The sequence below is a fragment of the Silene latifolia genome, chromosome 10 (genome assembly GCF_048544455.1).
Source record: "Silene latifolia isolate original U9 population chromosome 10, ASM4854445v1, whole genome shotgun sequence".
Taxonomy (NCBI): Eukaryota; Viridiplantae; Streptophyta; class Magnoliopsida; order Caryophyllales; family Caryophyllaceae; genus Silene; species Silene latifolia.
In genome coordinates, this window is record NC_133535.1 from 110,428,553 (window position 1) to 110,456,462 (window position 27,910).

The window sequence follows — 27,910 nt, forward strand, 5'->3', positions numbered from 1 at the left end:
CCTTAGTCTTTTACCTTAATTGTAGGAGATACATTTTCGCATTTGATGAAAGCGATGCCATTGAAATACTTTGACTCGCCAATCGAGGCTGAAGAGTTTCATGCTTAATTGTGTGAGGGCTGTGACTGTGAGGCCATAGGAAGAAGACGAGGCTTTCAAATGTCTTTGAAACAAGATATACACGAAGCACAGAGCAGTGTATATCTTGTTTTGCACTGTCAGGCGGGGGCAACCAAACACCATCGATCAGTGGTGGTAGAGATCTAGGCAAATGTGATTAAATTCAGCGGCACGGTTTCCAGATGCGCCAAATTTCGAAGTCGAAAGGTAGGGTACCTGTTAGGAATCAAAGCCGAAGTGAATCGGTTATGTTTCATCATATTTTGGGGTGTTATCGGCCCCGTTTTTGAACGGTTGAAATCTATTTGTTTAATTATTTTGTCCACTTGGTTCTTGTCAGTTTAAGATGTTGGGCCAGAACCCATGTTGGCTGGTCTTGTATGTCCGCCAATGTCTCCTTGACTTGGTAAGGGACTCACAAGTCACAAGAGGACAAGGGCATAAACACCCAAAGCATTGAAAGGAAAAGATGATTATCATAAAGCCGGAAACTACGGTTGTCTATATCTTATCTACTACTTGCATGTTTCTTGCATCAAACCCTATTTGTTAAAATGATCTAAATTGATTCAAATGATTTATCTGTTTCAAAAAACAAACCGTCATGAAAAGGTTTAACTCTCAACTACTTGATGCAATGTGCTACAACAAACTTTCATTGTTAAATATCCCCTTGAAAATTTAGGGGGTGTTGTTTTTTAAATGTTTGCTCTATCGAACCGTATGACTCGAGGTTCTTAAAAACTCATGATTGAATATCGGTGTGACACAATGTATGTTGAAATTGGACGGGATTTGGTAGCTAGCTAATCGACAGGGTGGAGTTGTGTAAAGCTTTTCAAGGGTATGGGATTCCAAAGGTAGCGACACTAGTCTATTTGACAAATGCACATGTAAGTAATACTTTGACCTCTGTGTTTGTATCTTTGTATGATGTAAAAACAAAACAAAAGGCGAGGTCAATTACTCACCTTTTATGCAACATGTGATCACCAGTAGTCTAACCTATTGCATTCTACGACTTCTTCTACTATTTTTTTGTAAACAAAAGGCCATAACAAGTAATAACAACACTCTATCCCTACAAGATCAAATGGAGTAGATACTGATACCGACTCATCAATGTGCAATTTACTTGTAACTCCGAGTATTAAATACGGGTCACGTTAAACGTTGTCGACACATTTACTAAATATCATCAACAATTAAACACCATTTTCCAACAATGTCCCCCATAACTTTCCCCATTTTACTCTCTCTAACATCTTTCTAAAAACGACGATTTTTAAAAAAAAATAAAAAAACTAAACAAAATAAAAAATGACGACAACATAATCATAGAAATCGTCATTTAGTTTATGTAATTTTCAATTAAACGGTTTTAATCATGTCAACTAATGACGGTAACAACGATCAAACTATTAACAATGTTCAAGAAATATATTTACGTTTTAATTACGTTTCAACTTTCACGTTTCTGATTTGACGAACGGATTAGAGTAGAACGGATTAACGATTATCAATCTCCGCACCCAAAACTAATCTAAGACAGATTTTTTTTTTTTAAAATTAAAACAAAAAAAATGTCTAAAAATGGTCTGGACAAAAAAAAAAATCCCCGGAATTTTCTCCGTCTGGACGAAGAAAGTTTTCATCTGGACCTAAAACGTCTTGTCAAACGTAGAGAGCCTCTAAAAGCATCTCCAATAGCAACAAGGAATTTTCTCCGTCTGGACGAAGAAAGTTTCCAAATAAATGTATGTGGGTCTATCTAAGCAACAATTGGAGATGCTCTTAGAGTACTCCTGCATTTCTGCAAGCTTCAAGGTTTAACCCGGCTACCACTGGACTAACACCACTTGGTTTGTAGTAAGTATTAAAGACAAACAATTACCAAGTTCTTTAAGACGATATGAATTAAAGTGCCTCAAAAGGTTTTATTACAAAATTCCAACGAGATAAATAAATAATACAAAGTACGTTTATAACAACTGCAGCGGAAATTAAACTAAATAGTGTCTGAATAATTTAAGACGATCTCTAGACTCAAGTGATGATCACGCCCCAAGCTCCCCTTTAAGCATCCAGCACTTCACACAAGCTAACTTGAAATAAATCTGCATCCCAATATTTGGTTCATCACAGGTGTTCACGAATACACGGTCAACCACGAGGTTGAGTAGGATAACTAAACAACAATAATAATACGATAACCTGCGATAAGATATAATAAGGAAACACAAGCCAAGACCGTCTCATTCACACGGCCAAACCGTGTGCCACACTGAACCACCACAACCGACACCAAAAGTGTACTGCTCAGGTCCACGACAAACTCCGAACACTGCCGTGCCTGGCCGACCAAAACCGCACAGGACCACGGCTCTTCCACATCCCCGTGCCTGTGTAACACCTCAAATATCCTACCAAGATACTTGGAGCGTTACCATCTCGGTTTTCCGAGGTAGTGTTTCAAATCTTCAATAAAAGAACGTTTTATAAATAAACATAATGTTTAGTGAATTACATAAACGTAAACAAATGAATAAAGGTACAACTCATGACAACTATACATTTCTAATCAACTAGACTCGTCTCGTGGCTCATCAAGCTCGTCCCGTTTCCCGCGTGCTAACCAAACAACCTGTACATAATCTACTCCCCATATGACCAAAGGATATCATATGGATCGACACAGGCCACCCCAAAAGAGATAGGTGACAATTAAACAGACAGACAAACATCAGTAACGATAATTAAAGTGTGACACGACTCAAGTGCGTGAGTCAACAATATGACCATGATATGAATGACACACAATTATCCAACCGTCACGCCGGTACCGGGACACGCCCAGACGTACCCACAACCACTAGTGTCAGGAACATGTCCACGACACCGAACTCACACAAGGTACTCCGAACACGTCGGTGGTACCGGGCCCAAGAGCGACTCAGGTCCCATGACTCACCCACACGCGTCCCTCCAAGACTCAAGTCATTAATGTGCACATTCCTATTGGGGTGGGAAACCCCAATAGGCAACTCAAGCGAAAGACGGTCTCCCAACCGCCTTCCGTCTCCATAGAACAAGTAACCAACCAACACCGCAATATCCTCCAATATACATGACAAACACAATGAATGCAAGATACCGTATAACATACCAAATTCCGACTCATTAAATGCAATTAATGACAAACAACTCATTTAATAAATAGACACATTATCGAAACTGAGTAGGATAAACTTACCTTTTCGCAAGCTCCATAAGCAAACCCGATCCAATAAAAATTCCACTTGATAAAACCGTCACCTAATTAAAGTAATGAAATATATTTAATTACAAACTAATCTAATTAAATTAAATACGACTTAATTACTTAATTATAAACCCGTCTTAATTAAGCTATTCAAATCCCGACTCATACCCGTTATTTAATTATTACATCCCGTCTTAAACTCTAATTAAATTAAATATATAATTAAATAAACAAAACCCCGTCTTAAAGCTATACAAAACCCGTCTTATGACTCGGTCAACATCCAACCACCACCACCTACTGCCGCCACCGTGGCCACCACCACCAGCCACGGTGGTCCACGGCCAGTAGCCCTCACGGTCGGCAGCACGGCCACCCAACACCAACAACAACACGACCTCAACAACCACCAACAACAACAGAAACACGCAAATGCACCAACCATGGCCACCACCGGCTACGGCCGGCCACGCCAACCACCCCCATCGTGTCCCTGACCTTAGTCGACACCAGCAACCCACACGGCTACCACTAAACACCATAAAACAGCAGCAACAACCGACAACAACAACCACCCACCCGCATTCGTACACCCCTTTTTCTACCCCAGATTCCGCCACCTACAACCACCCATTCCACCACCCATAACCACCACTATATTCCCCTCTCAACCCTCGACCCAACCACCTCATAACCACCCAATGTCAGTCACGAATTAAGGGGTAAAAACCCGTCTAAAAATCGGGTCACACAAACCAAAAACGTGCCCTAGATCTACTCGGTCAACACGTTTTTGAGCGGTCAATGGCGGTCAAACGAGTGGTCAAATGACGGGTCAAGATCGGTCGAGGTCGGGGCGGGTCGATGTTATAAATAAATTAATATAAATGCTAGTTTAAGACGGTATTACCTTACGATCTCGAGGCGGAGGGACAAATCTCCAAATCTCCTCTCTTTCTCTCTTCCCTCATCTTTTCTCTCTTAAATGTGGATTGTGTTGAGATTACAATAGGATAAGGGTAGTATTAATAGGGTAGAGTGTATATAAGGTGAGGTAGAAGTATGCGTATATTATACATGTGCCGTATTACGTATTATTATTATTATTATTATTATTATTATTATTATTATTATTATTATTATTATTATTATTATTATTATTATTATTATTATTATTATTATTATTATTATTATTATTATTATCATTACCATCTAATAATAATTATTATTATTTTATTATTCCGTCTCAAATATAACTCGTATAAATATAATATAATATTATTTTATAAAATATAAATACAGAGTATTACAGCCTGGTCGACCAAATAATCTCAATAGCAATGCCAATCCTCTTTCACAATACCAACCAACAATAGAGAACCAACCAACAATAATAATAATATGATTATAAGATACACAAGACAACAATTATGACGATATGCTCAAGACAACAATTATGACAATATGCTCAAGACAACAGTTATGATAATAATCCATCTTTTAACAATTCACTAATTACCAAATAACATAGTTGACTAGTTAACCTACCTTTAGCAATTCTTCACAATCAATCAAATAAATTAAAAAGCTTCTTCCACAAATCCACCACCTAAACAATCAATTAAATTATGTATGATTATAAACTATTCTTATTAATGAATTTAAGATGTAAACTACCCAAGATAATCCCGCAAAAACCGTCACAACGCATCCCCCATAACACGGTTGACCCGACGGTGGTCAAACTCATCGGTTAACGCCTCCCACGGCCACGATCAGTCAACTGTCAAGGGTACGGGTCAAGGTAAAACGTAAATAATTGATGTGAGGCGATAAAACAACTTACCACAATTAATTTGTGCGAGATGAAAAGTCCGTCTTAAGGTTGTCTCACAAAAGCTCTTCCTCACAATTATATGCATTGAGTTTTTAACGTGAAATAATTATGATGGTGAGGCATAGGTTATGTATTTATATAAATTGGTAGGTGAAGGTGGAAGGTTCTAGGAAGCTGCCTTTAATATTAAACTAATGAAAATATCTTAGTACATAGATAACACCCAAACCACATACTAACTCCCTCTTTACTCGGTCCAAACCGTGTGCAACACGGCCCAACCACCCGTGTTCTTACACGGTCCAACACCCGGTCCATATTATTTGTTTATTTTGTTTTTCTTTTCTTTTTACGACAACAACTATTATTTATTCACATCTTATAAATTATAAATTATAAAATTTTAATTAAAAATGCGGAGTATTACAGTCTTTCCTCCTTAAAAAGAATTTCGTCCCGAAGTTCACCACACTTCAATACCCAAACTAAACAATTAAATGGTAACCGACACACACTTAGTTAAATTACTATCATTTATGACCAAAATTAAACGCGGTATTATATTCTACCCCCGTAAAAGAAAAGGTTACGTCCTCGTAACCAACATACCTTACGCAAACAAATGAGGATACTTCTCTTTTATCTCAGCTTCAGCTTCACAAGTAGCTTCCTCTACATTATGATTAGACTATAGAACTTTCACCAATGCAATCTCACTATTTCTAGTCTTCTCACCTTTCTGTCCAAAATCTTCTAGCCACCTCCACATAAGACAAATTCTCATCCATCTCAACTGTCTCAACTGCTAACACATGAGTAGGATCACTCGCATATTTCCCCAGCTGTGAAACATGAAAAATATTATGAACTCTCGCCAAGGCTGGTGGTAGTGCAAGACGGTATGCCACTTCACCAACATAATCTAAAATCTCATAAGGCCCAATGTACTTCTGACTCATCTTACCTCTCTTGCCGAAATGCATCACTCCCTTCATTGGTGACACTTTCAACAACACTTTGTCTCCCACAACAAACTCAATCTCACTTCTCTTCAAATCTGCATAACTCTTCTGTCGATCTTGTGCAACTCTCATCTTCTGTCTAATTACATGTACCTGCTCAACCATCTGCTCGATCAAATCCCTTCATTGGTGACACTTTCAACAACACTTTGTCTCCCACAAAAAACTCAATCTCACTTCTCTTCAAATCTGCATAACTCTTCTGTCGATCTTGTGCAACTCTCATCTTCTGTCTAATTACATGTACCTGCTCAACCATCTGCTCGATCAAATCCGGCCCCAGTGTCACGACATCAATGACATCGTCCCAATAGACTGGACTCCTGCACTTCCTTCCATACAAAGCTTCAAAAGGTGACATACCAATGCTAGCATGATAACTGTTATTATAAGAAAACTCTATCAAGTCTAACCTCTCTTCCTATGAACCTCCAAACTCCAAGACACAAGCTCTCAACATATCCTCCAAATTCTGAATAGTCCCCTCAGTCTGTCCGTCTCTACCTGGATGAAATGCAGTGCTCATCTTCAAGGTTGTACCCATACACTCTTGCAACTCTTGCCAGAACTTAGAAATAAACCTTGAATCACGATCAGAAACGATATATTTTGGAATCCCATGCAACTTCAGAATATTTCTCACATAAGTTTTAGCCAACTCAGCCTTACTCCAAGTATCTTTCATAGGAATAAATTGCGCCGTCTTAGCCAGACGATCTACTATCACCCAAATCATATTATTGCCCTTCTGAGTACGAGGCAAACCAACAATGAAATCCATAGAATTGGTCTCCCACTTCCACTCAGGCACATCTAAAGAATGTACCTTACCTTGTGGTCTCTTATGCTCACCTTTCATGCTTTGACAAACTAGAAATCTCGAAACAAACTCAGCAACCTCCTTCTTCATCCCAGGCCAACAGAACGTTTTCTTCAAATCTTTATATAACTTATCCCCTCCAGGATGCACAGAATACGGTGTAGAATGTGCTTCAGTCAGAATCTTTCTTTTCAATTCCTCATCATCAGGTACACACCATCTCCCATCGAACTTCAAACCACCATCCACCCCCACGGCAAAGCATGACGTCACGCCCTCCATCACGGCCGTGCGCCACTTCTCTACTCTCAGGTCTCCTTTCTGGTTCTCTCTAATCTCAGCATACAACTCTGGTTCAACAGTCAAATCCCCAACTGATTCCCCTTTTATTATCACACAAATCCCCATTTTCTCTAACTTATCTTGCAACTTCACTCGTGATATAGCTAAACACAAAGCATGAATAGACTTCCTACTTAAAACATCTGCCACCACATTAACCTTCCTTTCATGGTAAACTATCTCCATATCATAATCTCCAATCAACTCTATCCATCTCCCCTGCCTCATATTAAGCTCTTTCTGAGTATAAATATATTTAAGACTCTTATGATCAAAAAATACCTTGAAAGTGGCTCCATACAAATAATGCCTCCATAATTTAAGGGCAAATACGACCGCGCCTAGCTTTAGATCGTGCGTCGGATAATTCTCTTCATAAGGTTTCAACTGTCTCGAAGCATAAGCTATCACTTTCCCTCTTTGCATTAGCACACATCCCAATCCATTCTTTGAAGCATCAGTATATACCTCAAAATTCTCACTCCCTTCAGGTAAAGCTAAGATAGGAGCTGTGGTAAAGCGCTCCTTCAAGGTTAGAAAAGCTGTCTCACAACTCTCATCCCACTTAAACATGTTCTCCTTCCTCATCAAAGCAGTCAAAGGCTTAGCTACCTTAGAGAAATCTTTCACAAATCTCCTGTAGTAACCAGCCAACCCCAGAAAACTCCTCACATCTGCCACGTTTTTCGGCCTCTCCCAATTATACACCGCCTCAATTTTACATGGATCAACTGACACTCCCTCCTTTGACACCACATGCCCCAAAAATGCTACTTTATCCAATCAAAACTCACACTTACTCAATTTAGCATATAAATTATTCTCCCTCAAGATCTGCAACACAATCCTCAAACGCTTCTCATGCTCCTCTTTATTCTTAGATTATACCAATATATCATCAATAAAGACGACAATAAACTGATCAAGGTAAGGACTAAACACTCTATTCATCAAATCCATAAATACTGCAGGTGCATTAGTCAAACCAAAAGGCATAACCACAAACGCATAATGTCCATACCTCGTCCTAAAGGCAGTCTTAGGAATATCCTCCTCCTTAACTCTCAACTGATGGTAACCCTGCCTTAAGTCGATCTTAGAGAAAACTCCAGCTCCCACTAAGCTGATCAAATAAATCATCATTTCGAGGCAAAGGGTACCTATTCTTAATCGTCACATTATTCAACTCCCTGTAATCTATACACAATCTCATGCTCCCATCCTTCTTCTTAACAAATAACACTGGTGCACCCCAAGGTGACACACTTGGTCTCACATAACCCTATATAGCAACTCCTCCAACTGCTTCTTCAACTCCTCCAACTCCTTAGGTCCCATTCTGTAAGGTGCCTTATAAATAGGTCCCGTCCCAGGTTTCAACTCAATATTAAAATCTACATCTCTCTTTGGTGGTAACCCTGTAATCTCGTCCGGAAACACATCCTGAAACTCACTCACCACAGAAATATCTCCTGCGCCCTTCACTTCCCCACGCAGGTCTCTCACGTGACACAAGATCAACTCTCCTCCCTTCCTCAAACACGACTTCAAGGTATTTGTTGATATAAGTCTCACCTTTGGTCTTACGACAAATCCCCTATAAGACACTCTTACTCCCTTTGGTCCCTTCAAGGATACTTTCTTTTGATGACAATCAATAAAGGCTCTATTTTTACTCAACCAATCCATCCCCAAAATATTCTCAAAACCACCCAAAGGAAATTCTATTAAGTCCATAGAAAATAAAACCTCTCCGATAAGAATATTTATATTTTTATATACTTTGGTACAAGATATCGACTCCCCAGAAGATATTGTTACTTCATCTTTTATTATTACTGGGTCAACTAATCCCAACACTTTAACATGGTCACTTGATATAAAGGAGTGGGTCTCTCCCGAATCAAATAAAACATAAGATGGCTTATAATTCACTACGCCAAATAAGACCTTCAATAACAGTCAAATAATGCAATTACAGTTTTTAAATAGAAACACGGGACCGTTATTGCAACGACGGTTGTTAAATATATGCCACGGTTGTACAAATAACACGCGACCATTATATAACATCAAGAACCGTTATAAAATCTTTTACGAAACCGTTATTAAATCTTAAGAACGGTTTCAAATCCGTTGTCATAGTTTACTATTGACAACGTCTTATCGTTCTAAAACCGTTGTTAAATATTATATATGATAACGGTTCATTTCGTTATCTTATTTAATTGAATGTCAAAATTTAACAACGGCTTTATTGCCTGCAAAACCGTTGTTATATTCATCTGTTGACAACGGTATGTAACCGTTATCTATTTTTATTGATGAAATTTTTGACAACGGTTCTGCTTAAATAAACCGTTGTAAAAGTTTTGAACTCGACAACGGTTATCGTTCGTTATCTTATATTTTTGGCGGTTTGAATGGGAGGGAAAATATGTCAACGGTTATTTATCTATATAAAACCGTTGTCAAATAAGTGTTTGCAACGGGTTGTTTTTAACCGTTATCGTTTTTAATTATTTTTTTTTAAAATGATTTTAGCTTGTTCTAGCAAATTTCTTTGAAATGCTATTTTTTCAAAGAAATTTGTAAATTTCTTGGAATGCTATTTTTCAAATTTCTTGCTTTGAAAATAGCATTCCAAAGAAATTGTGCAGGCAATCGCAAAACTCAATCCTGTATCAAAATATTACACCCTGCGATCAATTAAACCCAGTTTTAAAACAGTACAAACAGGATGATCAAAAGCCAAAACACAACTTCCTCAGAAAAACAAAAGAAGCCAATACACACAATGGCTCTATATATACACACTCGTACATAAAGCACGAGAAACCTATTGAGACTCCGCTAATGAAACAACATAACTGGCCCACATATTTCTCATCTGGTTGATGTCCTCTGGCGAATATTCTGGGGCTTTGTTGAGTATTAGTGGAAACTACAATTCAAAATATACATAATCAAAATAGATATAATACAAGGAAGTATACAGAATTGAAGTCAATTTACGTCTGAAATAGTTTTCAAATCACACTAACCCGTATCGGAATAATAGATAATTTTCTGTTGATAACCTCCCACATGGACTGACAAACGTAAAAGGCGCATTATTTATCGTCTGGTACTTTAGGAGACTAATATATAAATCACACACAATTCAGCTGAATTAGATAATCAACCTCTCGCATAAACATTAATTAAATGATACAAGTAATTATTAAGAATATACTTACTAATGGCGTGATAAAATTGGGAACAACGTTGCTTTCATATTTCCCAAGTGGACATAATCTTTTTTTTGCTTCAAAAACACTAATTCATAAATATACACACATGCCATTATTATTTGCATATATATGGCTCAAGTCATACAATAACAAATGACATTATTGAAGGTTGTAAACTTACTCAGTTATCATCCTTACACAACTGTCAGAGGGTTTGCCTTCGTAAGAGTCAATCCAGTACATTATTTTTGTTTCCACTTGGATTGCCAGTAGCACCCAATGCTTCCTATTCAATTTGGGACATTGAACTGTTAGTTCATTTACACGCATTTAAGCATGTTAATAATAATTTCACAGAACCATGATTCATTACATTAATCACGTACTATACATACATATTCTCATTGTAGGGGACAAGCCATAGTTTTTTGGTCGACATCAACCGACGAGCGATACTATTGATTTGTTCTTCGTAAGAAATTCTGTGCACAGAGAATGCCTTAGGACTCAAGAATCCGTAGGCGTGAATTGGGACCTTCCACTCAGCGAACTGATTATTCAGGTACCTATTACGCCACATGGAATGAAGAATGTTATTGTAATTGATAATTTAAACAAACATCATTATTCATAAATGGAAATGACTAAATAGTTTTATTAATAAAACTTACTTCATCCAAATCAAAATGTGAACAGCATCTAAATTGTCAAGGTCGACAAATTCCATCAGTTGCTTCGGTCCAAAGATGCGGCTATATCAAATTGCGCCCATAATTTCCTCTTCAATGTTAATCATGACTACATCCCCTCTAGGTGACTTCTTTACTGACCAGTTGTGCAAAGCCTTCAAATTTTTCATTTTTTTCTTATATTCACACGATTCATAATAAGAATCATAAGCAGGCTTGATTGCAACAACTTCCATTGACGTAGTAGTAATTGCTTTAGCTGCCGCCATGGCTTTGCTTAACTTCTGCAAATGTAAAGATTAAAGTACTTATGATGTGTTAATATTCGTACCCTAATATATTTAAAGAACAAGTAATAATTAACGTCAGCGTATAGGTACCTCGGGGATGACAACATTGATGAGGTTGTTAGGCCATTGCACATAAGAGCTTAGGGCTTATTTCAAATAAGTGATCTCCTTATTAAGAAATGGTACTTTTACTTCCCTATACTCGTCTTTATATAATTGGGACACTTCCACTTTCCTGCAATTGTGACGAAGGGGTATACCATGAACCTTAACTTGTTGAAGCCGGTCGTAAGCGAACACGTATCCCCTAGCAACAACAACTTTCTGTTTCCCCTGTAAATAGAACAGACGACAAGCCACCTTCCAATCGCCCTTCACGACAGCTTTAATTAATTAATACACATACATTCACTACCTTTAATAAATTTCATAAGTAAAAAACGTGTACTGAGATGAATAATTATAAACTAGAAGCTATTACCTTTTTAGGTGTAGAGAAGAACACGTCTGATCATCAACTACCTCAATCTCATCCTGTGTCACGACCTTCCTGGCTTCCTCTTCCTCTTCAACTGCCTGATATCGATCCTCGGCTCCCACCTCAGTCTCCTTTGCCATTTCCTTCTCCCTTGCCATGTCCTCCTCGGCTTCCTTCTGTACATTAACACTTGTCCATATAACATGTACTGATTTTCCAAATCATATAACACATTGTATATATATAAGACATAAATATTATTACCTCTTTTTCCTCCTCCTTTTCCTCCTCTGCTTCCTTCATGACTTCTTGAACCATATCCAACTCTTTTTCGGATGGCTTTTCCCCAGTTTCCAACATTATCACAATCAACCTGGCTATTTTATGTAGCTGTGTAGTAGAAATTAATGTCAGTGTTGGGCCCAGAATTATCCTGCCTGACCTGACAGAGGCCAAGTAATAACCAAAGCCAAGTTTCAAGCTAAAGACACCTGAAACCAGGCATTTATATATCAATTATGGATAGGCACCAAACAGGAGTTGATGTAAGGCAGGCAACAGCTAACCAGCAGGCCGAAAGGAAAACAAGTCAGGCACAAGAAAATGCTAAACATGCGCAACAGGCAAGAACCAGGCAGTTTATATAGGCTCCCTACAAACAAGGAAGACCAATTCAAGAGAAGAAGATGTGAAAAATAGTCAAAGGCAACGAATGAATAAAGGGCAACCACCTCCGGGTAAATAGGGCACAAGCCCTATTTACCAGGAAACCCTAAACGGTAGCAAGGGAGACTTGAAAAGCGAGTATAAATACAAGAGAAGATAAAATCAGAAAGGACATCGAACACACTCTTACTCTCACTTATATTCTTGTACTCTTAAGATATATAATTTAGCCTGCCACGCCTGATATACCAATACTCTGTCAGGCTACCAAAGATCATAGTAACAATCACTTCTGGCTTGGCGCCCGTGGTTTTTTCCCTTATTCCCAGGTTTTTTTTTTTGGTGAAGGGTAAGTATATTAATAAAAGAATTAACCGAATACAACAATTAGTTCGTATGCATATACATTCTCAAAGAAAAAAAGGAAAAATAATAAACTCTCATTCTAGCTTATCTATCCAAGTTTGGTCTCGCTGATGTAGAGTACTGTGATTGTTCTTGCTCCAACGATGCTTAACATTAGTGACAATCCTCCGCACAAGTATATCAGGTCGGCAAACCTGCTGCTGAAGACGTGCAATGTTCCTTGCATACCATATTTCATAAGTAAGGCTTACCACACAAGCACTAACCACTCTCCTTTGTAGCTTACTTTTACCTCTGCCTGATGCACACCATTGATCAAAAGATTGTGAAGGAAAACTGATACATAAACGCTGCTGCAGACATCTGAGACACTGCTTACTGACTCACAGGTATAGAACAGATGATGGTGGGTCTCTGTTTCAGTATCACACAGGTAGCAAGTAGTCTCATGCCCAAAACCCATGCGAGCAATTCTGTCTCTGGTCAATAAACGCTCCAGTTTGCTGGCCCAATAAATAAAAGAAGTTTTAGGGACATTGAGAGGGTTCCAACAAGTATACCTCCATGGAACTTTCATAGCTGGCGTCCTAATCCAGTGATAACCAGCACTCACAGTATAAGGTTTAGTTTGATCTAGCCATTGGTTACCAACATAAGCTGCTTTGAAGGAATCTTTAACCAGGACAATCTTCTTCCATGACCAACTGCAATCCAAAGGGGCAGTGTAGTCATGCCAGTCACCAGATTTCATATAGACATGATTCACCCAACGAACCCAGAGGTGATCCTTCTTAGCAGCTATCCACCAAGTGTATTTCCCAAGCAAGGCTTTATTCCACTCTTTCAAATTTTTAATACCAAGCCCTCCCTCTTCTTTAGGAGTGCAACAAGTCTTCCAATTCACATTAGGTGCTCTAGCATATGAATCCTTGCCACTCCATAAGAAGTTTCTATAGATAGAGTCAATTTTGTTCATGATCCCATTGGGAATCAGAAAAATATTCGCCCAGTAGGTGTGAATAGTGGATAGAACAGAATTAACTAACACCAAGCGCCCTGCATAAGAGAGGTGCCTAGTGCCCCAAGTTCTGATCTTAGCTACTATTCTCTCAGTCAACTTAGAGCATTCATTCTTGGACAATTTTTTGGATGAAATGGGAACTCCCAGATACCTAAAAGGCAATGTCCCCTTCCTGAAACCAGAGACCTGAAGAATTTTAGCCATAGTATTCCCAGTCATACCATTAAAGTAGATGTCAGTCTTTGTTTTATTAAGACATAACCCTGAAGAAGCAGAAAAAGTAGCAAAACCCCTCAACAACCACATGATAGAAACTTCAGTGCCCTTGCAAAACAAAAGTAGGTCATCCGCAAAAAGGAGATGGTTAAGTTGGAGAGGTCTACACAGAGGATGGAATTGGAAATCAGATTGCTGAGCAATGACATTTAGGATTCAAGATAGGTACTCCATACATAAGGTAAAGAGCAAGGGGGAGAGGGGATCCCCTTGCCTTAACCCTCTCTTGCCAGGGAAAAATCCAAAGGAGTTTCCATTGATGGCCAAAGAATAGGAAGGTGTGGTAACACAGGTCATCACCAGCTCAATAAACCCTCTTGGGGAATTTCATAGCAATAAGCATTTGATGAACAAATTTCCATTCAACCGTATCATAAGCCTTCCTGAGATCAATTTTGATTAAGCATCTTTGGGAAGCAGCTTTCCTATTGTACAGTCTCACAAGATCTTGGCAAATAAGCACGTTCTCAACAATGTTCCTCCCTTTAATGAAAGCTCCTTGATTACTACTAATTATGTCAGGTAATACCTCTCCCAATCTTGTGCATAAAATCTTTGCAATGCATTTGTAGATGATGTTACAGCATGCAATGGGACGAAATTCAGTGACAGAGGTAGGATTATGGACTTTGGGTATAAGTGTAAGAGTGGTAGTATTAGTTTGCTTCAATAACTTCCCAGTACTGAAGAAGTCAAGAACAGCAGCAGTGATATCAGGACCAACCACATCCCATGAGTCCCTAAAGAACTGACTGGAGAAGCCATCAGGTCCCGGGGATTTTGTGGCAGGGATACCAAAAATATTAGCTTTTACCTCATCAGGGTGCACAGGCTTAAGCAAAGTGATTTTATGTTGTTCAGTAAGCATAGGACCAGTTCTGACAGTAGCTTTGTGAACATCAGTAGTGGCTTTTCTAGTGCCAAGCAGGTCTTCATAATAATTCAAAAAAGCCTGTTCAATATCAGAGGGACTGCAGTAACTTTTACCCTCACAGTCCTGAATTTGGAGAACTTTGTTTTGGATTTGACGTGTTTTAATTTGAGCATGAAAGAACTGAGTGTTTTCATCACCCTCATGGAGCCATGCCACTTTAGCTTTTTGACTGAGGAAGCTATGGTGAGCCTTACAAAGATCTCTGTAAGTAGAAGCAGCTTCCAATTCCTCTGCCAATATCAAGTGATTAGCAAGATCATTGTGCATCTGCTCCTGCAATCTATCCAGTCTGATTTTGGCCACCCCCACTGCTTTCTCAATATCAGAGTACCCATTTTTGTTAAGCTCCCTCAACGGTTTCTTAAGATTCCTTAATTTGGTGACCACTTGATACATGAGAGTGCCAGAGACAGGTTGATTCCAATAAGAATGAATGAGACCTTTGAAATTAGGATCACTCCCCCACATATTGAAGTTTCTAAAGTGAGGTTTCCTGTGTGCTACAATTCTCCTATAACAGATGCAAGGATTATGGTCAAACAACCCCTCAGGAAGAAAGTAAGCATAGCATTCAGAATAGTTGTTCATCCACTCAGCATTAACCAAGCATCTGTCAATCCTGGAAAAAACTCGAGTAGCAGGTTCATGCTTGTTGTTCCATGTGAAGAAAGCTCCCTGACCTTTGACATCAGTAACTTCACAATACTTAACACAAGCTCTGAACTCAGCAATGTCATTCCATAACACAGGTCTACCTATTTTTTCATGAAAGTCCAACATATTATTAAAGTCCCAACAGAGACACCAAGGGACATTACACCCATCTTTAATATGCATTAAATCCACCCAGAGATCTTTCCTTTCCTCATCATCATTAGAACCATAGACAGCAGTGAAGAGAAAAATGTCACCAGAAGAGAGTTCATTAACCCTAACTGTTATTTGCTGAGAAGACATATGCACTAAGCTAATATGAAAATTTTGTTGTATCCATATAATCCATACCCTACCACCAGGATGCTGATTATTGTTATTAATACCTTGCCAATGCTGACCCAAATTACTAAGAACTCCATTCATATCTTGATCCTTTATTTTATGCTCAACTAAACCAAAAAGACCTACATTATTGTGGTGCAAAAATCTTTTAATGTCTAGCTGTTTAGAGAGCTTATTCATACCCCGTACATTCCAGCAGCCCAGATTATCCATTATTAACAATGTCAGGTGGTTCAGTCAGTCCCCCATTCACATTTTTTGTAGGGCTGGTCAAAACAGCAGCATATGAAGGCCCAGCAATCCCAGGACCTGGTGAATGATGCTCTTGTCTAACCATCCTAGTAACAGCAGAAACAGGTGTGATGGCAGGGACTCTAACAATCCCAGCAGCAGGTGGATTGACACTACTGGGAGCAGGTCTCACTGGTACATTCTGTAAAGGTTTAGCCACAGGTCTCCAAACTTTCCTTGATTGGGGTGCAACTTTAGGCACTGGAGCATTCACAGGTTGAACCTTAGTAGGCTTTTTGCAGACATCACTGCCATGCCCCACTCCTTTGCAGATAGAACAAACTATGGGTTTCCATTCATATTCTATCCTGATCCACACCTCCTCCCCTTTCTCATCCAGGAACACCAATTTTTCAGGGAACTCCTGTCCTACCTCCACTTCAATCATTAGCCTGGCATAGCCAATCCTAGTTTTATCATACCAGAAATATAGCTTGATTGAAACAAAATCCAAGCATTTTGCACTGGATTCCCAGGGTTTTTCCACGTATAAAATCTTTGTGTCCTTGTTTTTATTTGTTCTTTTATTTAATAATACTAGTCAGGCGAATTGTTTGAGTTAGATCACCCTACACATAAATCCCTGGCAGAAAGTTCTTATTCAGTAAAATTCTTGCCAAAACAATTGGCGCCCACCGTGGGGCATCTAGCTCAAAAATAATCAAAACCCATAACTAAACACCACAAAAAACTTGAGAAATGGCAGGAGACAGCATTGAGCAACAACTGGCTGCCGCCAAACAACAACTGTTGGAAATGGAACAGTTGAAACAAAAAATGGCCCAGGCTGAAGCAGAAGTTGCAAAATTGAAAGAATCAGAATCCAGCCTGAAACTAAAGCTGGGAGAAAAAGCTTCAGGATCAAAGTTGAAAGTTCAGCCTGGCACACCATTCTCCTCAATTATTAGGAACATTGATTTCTCTAATCTTGGCACTCCTACTTGGAGCAGGAGCTCTGGGTTCGAATCCCACCACAGACACAATCCTAAACAACCAGGCACATACACCTGCACAAAACGAATGGGTGCAATTTATTTGTCAAGGTCTAACACCACGGGGCCTGACCATGGTCCATCTAGCCTAAGGGAGGTGGCCACTACAACCTTGCCTAGGAACCTTCCTGCTGCTGACGTCCACATCAACACAAATATCACCCAACAGGAGCACATGAGGAGGAGTACTATTGTAGCTGTTATTTTGTCCATTTCATGAGTCATTGCATTCCTAGTTTGTCTTTGTTTTAATTTCGTTTGTTCTTTTCTATTCTAAAACCCTACAAACACTTGCCATTTGAGGACTATAAATTCTGTAACCATCCCTGGAATGAGGGCAGCTTTTGATAAAAGAAGAACCTGCATTTCTGCAGCTTATTTCCTGTGTGGAGTACAAGGACCGATTACACTGTGGGGATCAATCCTTAGTGACTGTGTTGGCAGAAATTTACCTTAGTCTTTTTATTATTACTCTTGTGAATGTCACCATCAATTCTTGTTTCATTGTGAGCCTCGTTATTCTTTGCGTCTTTCATTGAGAGTTGTTCAAAATTTTCACCAAAAAGGAACCTACTTTAATCTGATTTTCCATAAAGTTTATGCCTTGTTTACTGCAAATACATTTCTAAGCTTAAATCGTTTATTATATGCTCTAAATTGGTTATCAGAGCCAAGGCTAAAACTCTCTATAAATACACCACCTTTTTTTTCCCAACCCCTCAAAAACCTTGTCTACTCAAAAAAATCAAAAAAAAAAAAAAAAGCAAGCACAAATGGATAATGAGAGATTAAACCTCCTAGAAGACACTGCCAGGAGATTAGCTGGTAGTATGGAAACCATATCAACTGCTGTCAACAGGGTGGTTCAGGATCGAGCCACAGAAGAAAACTCTAACTCTGATGAAGCAATACCAGTGAGGCCTAGATCAGGTAAACATGACAACTCCATTAAAATAGATTTCCCTGAGTTTAATGGTAGTTTGAACCCAGATGATTTCCTAGAATGGCTTAGGTCCATGGAAAGAATCTTTGAGTTCAAAGGATACGATGATTCAAAGAAGTTTAAAGTAGCTATCCTAAAACTAAAGGGCTATGCTTCACTCTGGTATGAAGGCATGAAAAACCAGAGATTAAGAGGGGGGAAAGAACCTATCAAATCCTGGGATAAACTCAAAAACAAAATGAAAACTAAGTTTATTACTACTGACTACACCCAAGACTTGTTTCTAAAACTTACTCACCTAAAACAAGGGGATGACTCTGTAGAAGCCTATCTCAGGGAATTTGAAAACCAAACCCTACAGTGTGAGTTACAAGAGAAACCAGAACAGAAAATGGCTAGGTTCATAGAGGGGTTAGACCCAAAAATTGGTGCCAAGGTTAAACTACAACTCCTATGGTCCTTTGATGAAGTAGTCAGGGTGTCACAAAAATTGGAAAAACAAGGAAAAGAAAAGGCCACTGCACCAAAAACACAATACAAACCCCAAAGTTCCAAGCTTTACACCCCTGTCAAGTTTAATATGCCACCTAAAGAAGAAAAAGGAAAGCCGGATCGGTAGATCTCCTCCTGGTGACCTGAAGAGAAGGTGTTACCAATGTCAGGGTTATGGACATTTCAGTAGAGAGTGTCCCACCAAAAGAACCCTCACTGCAATGAAAATCCAACTTATGGAAGAGGATGGGGATATTGAAGTGGAAGGCCCCTTTGAGGAGTCAACAGAAGAAGAAGACAGGGGATAATCTAATAGAGAGCTGGTACTGGCCTCTGATGAAGGTCCAACACTAGTGCTCAGAAGGGTTATGCACACTCAAAGCCTAGAAGAGGGTCAGAGGCAACAAATCTTCCAGTCCAGGTGCACTATACAAGGTAGGGTTTGTCACCTAATCATAGATGGAGGCAATTGTGCTAATGTAGCTTCCACTACATTGATAGAGAAGCTCAAGCTTCCCACCAGGGAACATCAGCACCCTTATAAGATCAGGTGGCTTAGTCAAGGTTCTGAGATTGCTGTGAACAAGCAGGCCCTCATCTCCTTCTCTATTGGGCAAGCCTATAATGACGAGGTTATGTGTGATATCATTCCCATGGATGCCTGCCACATCCTATTAGGGAGACCTTGGGAATTTGACAGGAGCATTGTACAACATGGGAGGAATAACACCTACTCCTTCACCAAAGATGGGCAAAGGATCACCCTCACACCTTTAGCCCTAGCTACACCCCCCAAATCTAGTGAGAAAGCTCCCACAAATCAGATTAATGGAACCTTACTACTCAGGGAGTATGAGGTACTACAAGAGCTCAACCAGGGAACCCTCATTTTTGCTGTCATTCCCAAAGAAATCAAGGTGCATTCTTGTGTTCCCCAACCTGAACCTCTCAAAAGGATTCTGGAAGAGTTCAAAGATGTATTCCCCACTGAACTTCCCCCTGGATTACCTCCTCTGAGAGGGATTGAACACCAAATTGACCTCCTCCCAGGAGCAACTTTACCTAACAAACCTGCTTATAGGTGTGACCCTGGTACTGCTAAGGAACTGCAAGAGCAAATAACTGACCTTATGAGTAAGGGTTATGTCAGGGAGTCCCTAAGCCCATGTGCAGTACCAGCTCTGTTGGTTCCAAAAAAAGATGGTACTTGGAGGATGTGTATAGATAGCAGAGCACTAAACAACATCACCATCAAGTACAGGTTCCCAATTCCCAGACTTGATGACCTACTAGATGAACTAAGTGGAGCAAAGACCTTCTCCAAAATTGATCTAAGACAGGGATACCATCAGGTCAGAATTAAGTAGGGTGATGAGTGGAAAACAACCTTTAAAACCAAACTGGGACTTTATGAGTGGCTTGTCATGCCATTTGGTTTGTCCAACGCACCTAGCACCTTCATGAGGCTCATGACTGAGGTGTTGAGGCCTTTTATTGGGGTGTCTGCAGTTGTATACTTTGATGACATACTAGTGTACAGCTCCAGCACTACTGAACACTTGAATCACCTGAGGGCAGTGTTCTTAACTCTCAGGAAGCACAAGCTCTTTGGGAAATTAGAAAAATGCTCATTCATGGTCCCTGAAGTGTCATTCCTGGGATATATTGTCTCTGGCCAGGGTATCTCAGTGGACCAAGAGAAGGTGGAGGCCATCAGATCCTGGCTTGTCCCAACCAATATCACTGAGGCCAGGGGTTTTCATGGTTTAACCTCATTCTATAGAAGGTTCATAAAAAATTTCAGCACCCTGGTTGCTCCCATTACTGAGTGCCTCAAGAAGGGAGATTTTAAATGGACCCCCACAACACAGACTGCCTTTGAAACCATCAAGGAAAGGATTTGTTCAGCACCCATCCTGGCATTACCTGATTTTGAGAAACTGTTTGAGGTTGAGTGTGATGCAAGTGGGGTAGGCATAGGAGCAGTACTAACCCAGGAGAAGAAACCTGTGGCATTCTTCAGTGAGAAGCTCAATGGGGCCAAATTGGGCTACTCAACTTATGACAAAGAATTCTATGCCATGATTAGGGCTCTAACTCACTGGGGACATTACTTGAAACCCAAACCCTTTGTCCTACACTCTGACCATGAAGCCCTCAAATTCATCAATGGCCAACATAAGTTGAACCATAGGCATGCCAAATGGGTGGAGTTTTTACAGGCTTTCTCTTTCACCAGCAGCTACAAGGAGGGCAAACACAACATTGTAGCAGATGCCCTCTCTAGAAGACACCATGTGTTGGCCCTGCTGGAAGGGAGAGTCCTTGGTTTTGAAATGATCAAAGAACAGTATGCTGGGGACCCTGATTTCTCAGTAGACTACCACAACTGCAAGGAAGGCAAACCCAGTAAACTAATATTGCAACAGGGCTTCTTGTTCAAAGGAAACAGGCTGTGCATTCCAGGGAGCTCAACAAGGGATCTCCTCATCAGGGAGGTCCACTCTAATGGATTAGCTGGACACTTTGGAATTAACAAAACTCTTGAAATCCTGCAAGATCAGTTTTACTGGCCAAAGATGCTAACTGATGTACAAGCCATTATTCAAAGGTGTGGCCATTGCCAAAGGTCCAAGAGTCAATTCAGGCCTGGTCCATACATGCCCCTACCTATTCCTAGTAAACCATGGGATGATGTGAGCCTTGATTTCATTGTGGCCTTGCCTAGGACACAGAGAAATAAGGATTCCATCATGGTGGTGGTAGACAGGTTTAGCAAGATGGCACACTTTGTACCTTGCAAAAACACAGAGAATGCCATGAGTGTGGCTGACTTATACTTCAGGGGATATTGTAAGGCTACATGGTGTTCCTAGGTCCATGGTCTCTGACAGGGATGTGAAATTCCTAAGCTACTTTTGGAAGGCACTCTGGAAGATGCTCAAAACCAAGCTACTTTTCAGTACAGCCTACCACCCCCAGACAGATGGGCAGACTGAAGTCACCAACAAAACCTTAACTCAGATCCTCAAGAGCATTGTGAGCAAATCTCTGAAAGACTGGGACCTCAAGCTGGCTCAAGCTGAGTTTGCTTATAACAGGGCTCCTGCTGCAGCAACTGGACTGTCCCCATTTGAGGTAGTCTATGGTATGAACCCACACATGCCCCTTGATCTGGCCAAGATACCCACTAAAGAGTATAATTTTGATGCCCAAGCTAGGGTAGAATCCATCACCAAGCTCCACAAACTAGTACATCAACAGATTCAAAAAACAAATGAAAGGTATCAGAAGAGAGCACTGCAAGCCAGACCAAGAAAACCATTTCAGGTTGGTGACCTGGTATGGCTCCATCTGAGGAAGGAAAGATTTCCAGCCAAAAGGAAAAACAAACTCATGCCTAGGGCAGAAGGACCCTTTGAGATCAGCCAGAAACTGGGAGATAATGCTTATAAACTCCTTCTGCCTGGGAGTGATGTGGTAGAAGGAACATTCAACATTGGGGGATCTATCTCCCTACTATGGAGATGAGGTTCATGGAGAAGGTCCAACAGATGAAGCACACTTTCAAGGAGAGGGGATTGGAGCAGGAGCTCTGGGTTCAAATCCCACCACAGACACAATCCTAAACAACTAGGCATATACACCTGCACAAAGGGAATGGGTGCAATTTATTGGTCAAGGTCTAACACCATGGGGCCTGACCATGGTCCATCTAGCCTAAGGGAGGTAGCCACTACAACCTTGCCTAGGAACCTTCCTGCTGCTGACGTCCACATCAACACAAATATCACCCAAAAGGAGCACATGAGGAGGAGTACTATTGTAGCTGTTATTTTGTCCATTTCATGAGTCATTGCATTCCTAGCTGTACTGTTTTAATTTCGTTTGTTCTTTTCTGTTCTAAAACCCTACAAACACTTGCCATTTGAGGACTATAAATTCTGTAACCATCCCTGGAATGAGGGCAAGCTTTTGATAAAAAGAAGAACCTGCATTTCTGCAGCTTATTTCCTGTGTGGAGTACAAGGACCAGTTATCTGTGTGGGACTGAATCCTTAGCTGACCTGTGTTGGCAGCAATTTACCTTAGTCTTTTTATTATTACTCTTGTGAATGTCACCATCAATTCTTGTTTCATTGTGAGCCTGTTATTGCTGCGTCTTTCATTGAGAGTTGTTCAAAATTTTCACCAAAAAGGAACCTACTTTAATCTGATTTTCCATAAAGTTTATGCCTTGTTTACTGCAAATACATTTCTAAGCTTAAATCGTTTATTATATGCTCCACTACTCCACCAAAATCCAAAACAGGAGAAGGAACAGACTCAGAGGAATTCCAAAATGAAGAAACCTCACCAGATCAGACCAACACAGCCATCATGATGGCTATGCTCCAGGAAATCCAAAAACTCCATGAAAGATTTGAGAAGATTCCAGGAGTTCCTACCCCAATTGAAGAAGCAAATCTAGAGAGTTATGCTGATTCACCCTTTGTGGATGAAATAGCAAAAACAGACCTGCCAAAGAAATTTGTGATTCCCTCAATGAGAATTTATGATGGGACCACAGATCCACAAAATCATGTGGCCTACTACAAGCAAAGGATGTTGGCAGCATCAATTCCCAGTGAACTACGCCAAGTCTGCATGTGTAAAGGATTTGGAACAACCCTGAACGGACCTGCCCTGCAATGGTACATAAACCTGCCAAATGGAAGCATCAAGTCCTTTGCTGACCTGGTCAATTCTTTCAATCATCGGTTTGCCACAAAGAGGGGAACTAGAAAAGAGATCCAGTGACCTATACAGGATCAAACAAAAGCCTGGAGAATCAATCAGATCCTACATGACAAGATTCAACAAAGAAAAGGTTTCAATCCTCAGATGTGACGTTGGAACAGCTATGGAAGCATTCAGGCAAGGGTTACCCCTGGACAATGACTTCTATGACGCAATAACCATAAAGCCCTGTCATACCTTTGAAGATGTCCAGGCATTAGCCATAGGCTATATTAGGCTGGAAGAAGACAAATGCTACAAGGCAGACAATGCTGACAGCAATTCAGGATATGACAAAGTCAAAAGAAAAAGTTCCAACCATAGAGGAAGCAGTTCCAGGCCATCTCCTTACACAAGACCTGCCAGATCAGAAGTCAATTATACACATGAACAACGAGGTAACTCCTATACTTATCCTCCTATCCAAGAATATAACTTCTCTGTTGACACTGCAGAACTGATCAAGAGACTTGACCATATGGGAGACATTGTCAAGTGGCCAAAGAAGTCAGACAACCCCAATTCAAGAAAGGATACAACCAGGTGGTATGAATTTCACATGGATATAGGGCACACAACAGAAGAATGCCTAGGATGTTGGAATATGTGTCCTCCGACAATAATGCGATCACGACTGTTGATCATGATGATCACATGTTTAAGTCTCATTAAAATGAATACAATTGGGAAGTAATTTTGTTCTCACAACCGGTCAACATATATCGGTAATGATTGGCTGACTAGAGTTTGACATTACTGTCGTGTGACGGTGGTGATCAGTTGACCCTCTAGGTCATACCTAAAGGGCAATACTCTTAATTGATTATTTAATTAATCGTATAATGTTACGAGTTAATTAAATTACTTGAAAATTGACGGACGATTTTGGAAGTAAAATTTACGTATCATATTGAAATGTGATTAAATAAGGTACGGTCTGAGTAATTGAATTGTATCATTACTCGGATGAAATAATTGTTTAATGTAGCAATTAAATTGAATGAATTGTTATAAATGCAATCGATTGTGATTTATAATTGGTAAAATATTTTGGTACAAGTAATTATGATATTACTAAGTCGATTTTGTATGTGACGTATTTTTTATTAATACGTTGATTTTTAATAAGTTAAAAATTACATAACAAATATATGTGACATGTGACATGTAACATATAGACAATTGACAAAAATAATATGGACACCATATTATGTAAAGGGCCGAAAAATTAGAAGGTGTTTAGCTAATTATAAGTTGTTTGTGATTAGTGGAAAACACAATGATTAAAAAGCAACCTAGCCATGCAAGCCTATTGTTCCTTGTGAAGAACAATTTCTCCATGCATTGGCTCACCCTAAAGCTCCTCTTACACGGTTTTGGGAAGCAAAATGTGATCATTGTTTTTCTTATAATTTTACCTAATAACACTAAAATGTTTTAGTGGGTATTCATTCTAATTCACTCATCCAAAATTAGAGTTTTAGAGAGAAATAAAATCCTCCCTTTTATCTCTCTAAAAACCGAAATAATATAAGAGTTTATAAATATTTTGGTTCCATTTTTCTACCTTGATTAATATTATAACTAGTATTTGTAATATTAATTTAATTAAGAGAAGCCTTGGGTATAAAGCATAGGGAGAGATCTTACACTTAGATCTTTGTTCTTCCATTGGAATAGCTCAAGAACAAGAAGAGATAGGTGATCTCTCTTGTGCCCTAATAGCCGAAATCCATTTTGTAAGGACATGATTTCTCCTCTATTTATATCATTGTTTGCATGCATAAGATCCGTTTTAATTTTATGACAAATTATTTAGACATATAAGAGTATGTTAACATGTATATGAATCTACATTTCCTTCAATCGGTATCAAGAGCCACGGTTGTTTGCATGCAAATTGGTTAAAAGTTTTTCCGAGTTATATGAATAACAAAATAAAACTTGTAAAATTTGTGTTATTATGATATATCACGAAATTATTACATGCATGTTAATATTTCTGGTCCTAAAGTGTTTTAGGATATTTTGGTTAATTTTTCGGATTTTTATTGTTCATAATTTACAATAATGGCATTTAAATGCGATTTTATGAGTAAAAATGTCATTTTTGGTCTAAAAATAGCTATACTTCGAATTTTAAGTTGATTTTTGGATATGTTGTCACATATATTATTTTGAGATAACCTGTAAATTTTCATAATTTTTGGACTTGTTATGCTCGAAAAATGAATTTTTCATCATTAAAATTCGGATTTAAGAGAAAAATAGGTTAATATGAGTTAAATTTCGAATCTGGTCATAAAAAATTAATATGTTGTCACATGCAATTTTACAAGATGTGTGTAAAATAATTGGCTATAAAGAAGTCTTTTAGCATGATTTATGAATTTTTGAAGAAAAATAGCATAAATAGTGACATTATTAGTTGAAAATTAATAAAACATAATCTATGACTTAGGAAAAACGTCCAATGTTGCATTTTATTATATTTTTCAGATCTAAAATTGAAAAGTTAATGAAAATAATTTTTCCATGTTTTTATGATTATTTTATTAAAAATCGATAAACCGCAACATTGTTTTTCCGGAGAAAATTTCGAAATTTTTTTAACCTAAAATTTTGAACATTATGAGTGTCATGGAATATTTCCAGAATGTTCATGAATTTAAATTTCAAATTTTGAATTTATTTGAAATTTTTGGTTTTATTTGAAGTTTAATAGCTTATTTTTGTAAATTTTGGTCCATTTATGAACAATTTTGTAAATAAAAGTTAATTATGGTCAAAATTATTAGTGAAGACTATATTTTGAGTCCTAAGAGGTTAGGGTAATTAACTTATGCATAAATATGAGTTTATGTATTTTTGTGATTATAAAATGTTGAAATCACGCAAATCCGTAAAAACCGAGTAATATACGATATTGGCTAATTAAAAGGCGATTTAGCATAAAATTGAGCATGTTCATACATATTATAATGCTGCATTTTTCTTTATGATTGTCATAATTTTAATTTATGTAATTTTGAATTATGTATTTTACTTAGTATGGCCTTAGTTTTAATTGGTATTTCCCGAAATGTATGGGAATATCGATTCGGTTGTAATTTTTATTGTGATCTCGTATCACCGTTTTGTAATTTAATAGATTTATTTTATTTTAGTTACAAATGTATAATAGGAAATTATGTAATTTATTATGTAATTTCATTCATTCCGGAGTTCCAAAAGACGGATTACTTCAAGAATGGCGATACATAAAGACGGTGTTACCTCGAGATGCGTGCCACAACCGAAGTTCAAGCGACCAATGGAGTTGGTTTCCGAATATGTAATAGATTAATAGTTTTTCTATTTTTAGGAAGGCCATACTAGGATTTATTTATTTTATGCTTGCATTTTATTTTATGTCACATGCATCGCTAAATCGCCATAACTAAACATGCATTGTCTTATTTTATCGAGTTTATCGACCGTGTCAATTCGAATTATCGTAGTTCACCGCTTTAGTTCACTTAAAACGTGATAGATAATAAATTGACATGACCTCTCGCTAAAACAATTAATTGAGACATAGCCTTACCAAATACTAGAAACCATGAAAACCTATTTCGCGAGGGAGTGCGCTCGGCCCCACCGAGGTACAAACCTTGTTACGTAGGGGAAGTGGGTGATGAATGTTAATCCACCGAATTCATGTTGATGAGGGATGTATCGGCCCCACCGTGCCCAAGTTAATGTGGGTTTGGATCATGGACACATTTATTCGAAATTTGGATTGAACTCAACAAAATTATTTGATAAGGGATGTATCGGCCCCACCGTGCCCTTGTCGATGTGTTTTGGGCTATAGATAATAGTTAATGTAATATTATCGACCAAGAGTTCTAAAGGTAGAATCGATTAAACGTTAATCCACCGAGTTATATTGATAAAGGATGTATCGGCCCCACCGTGCCTAAGTCGATATGAATTTGGGTCTTGGAATCATTTATCTAGTTGGGTAGAGGTCACTAGAAAAATGCGTAAAACTTGTTTAAATCATACATTTTTAC

At 38.8% G+C, this 27,910-nt stretch overlaps 1 protein-coding gene and 1 long non-coding RNA gene across 3 annotated transcripts; one reads left to right on the top strand and one right to left on the bottom strand.

Annotated features, from left to right (window-relative positions):
• Positions 1 to 2,018: 2,018 nt before the first annotated feature.
• LOC141605807 (uncharacterized) lies at positions 2,019 to 4,399 on the bottom strand. Of its 2 annotated transcripts, none has more exons than XR_012526482.1 (3): positions 4,293 to 4,399; positions 3,374 to 3,435; positions 2,019 to 2,237 (listed from the first exon to the last, which is right to left on the bottom strand). It is a non-coding gene; the product is annotated as an uncharacterized LOC141605807 (long non-coding RNA). The 2 variants fall into 2 exon arrangements; XR_012526481.1 differs by lacking the exon at positions 2,019 to 2,237 and adding an exon at positions 2,600 to 2,775.
• Positions 4,400 to 19,441: 15,042 nt separating this feature from the next.
• LOC141608062 (uncharacterized) lies at positions 19,442 to 20,440 on the top strand. Its single transcript, XM_074427414.1, has one exon. It carries the CDS (start codon positions 19,442 to 19,444, stop codon positions 20,438 to 20,440), a length of 999 nt encoding a protein of 332 aa, XP_074283515.1.
• The last annotated feature ends 7,470 nt before the right edge of the window (positions 20,441 to 27,910 follow it).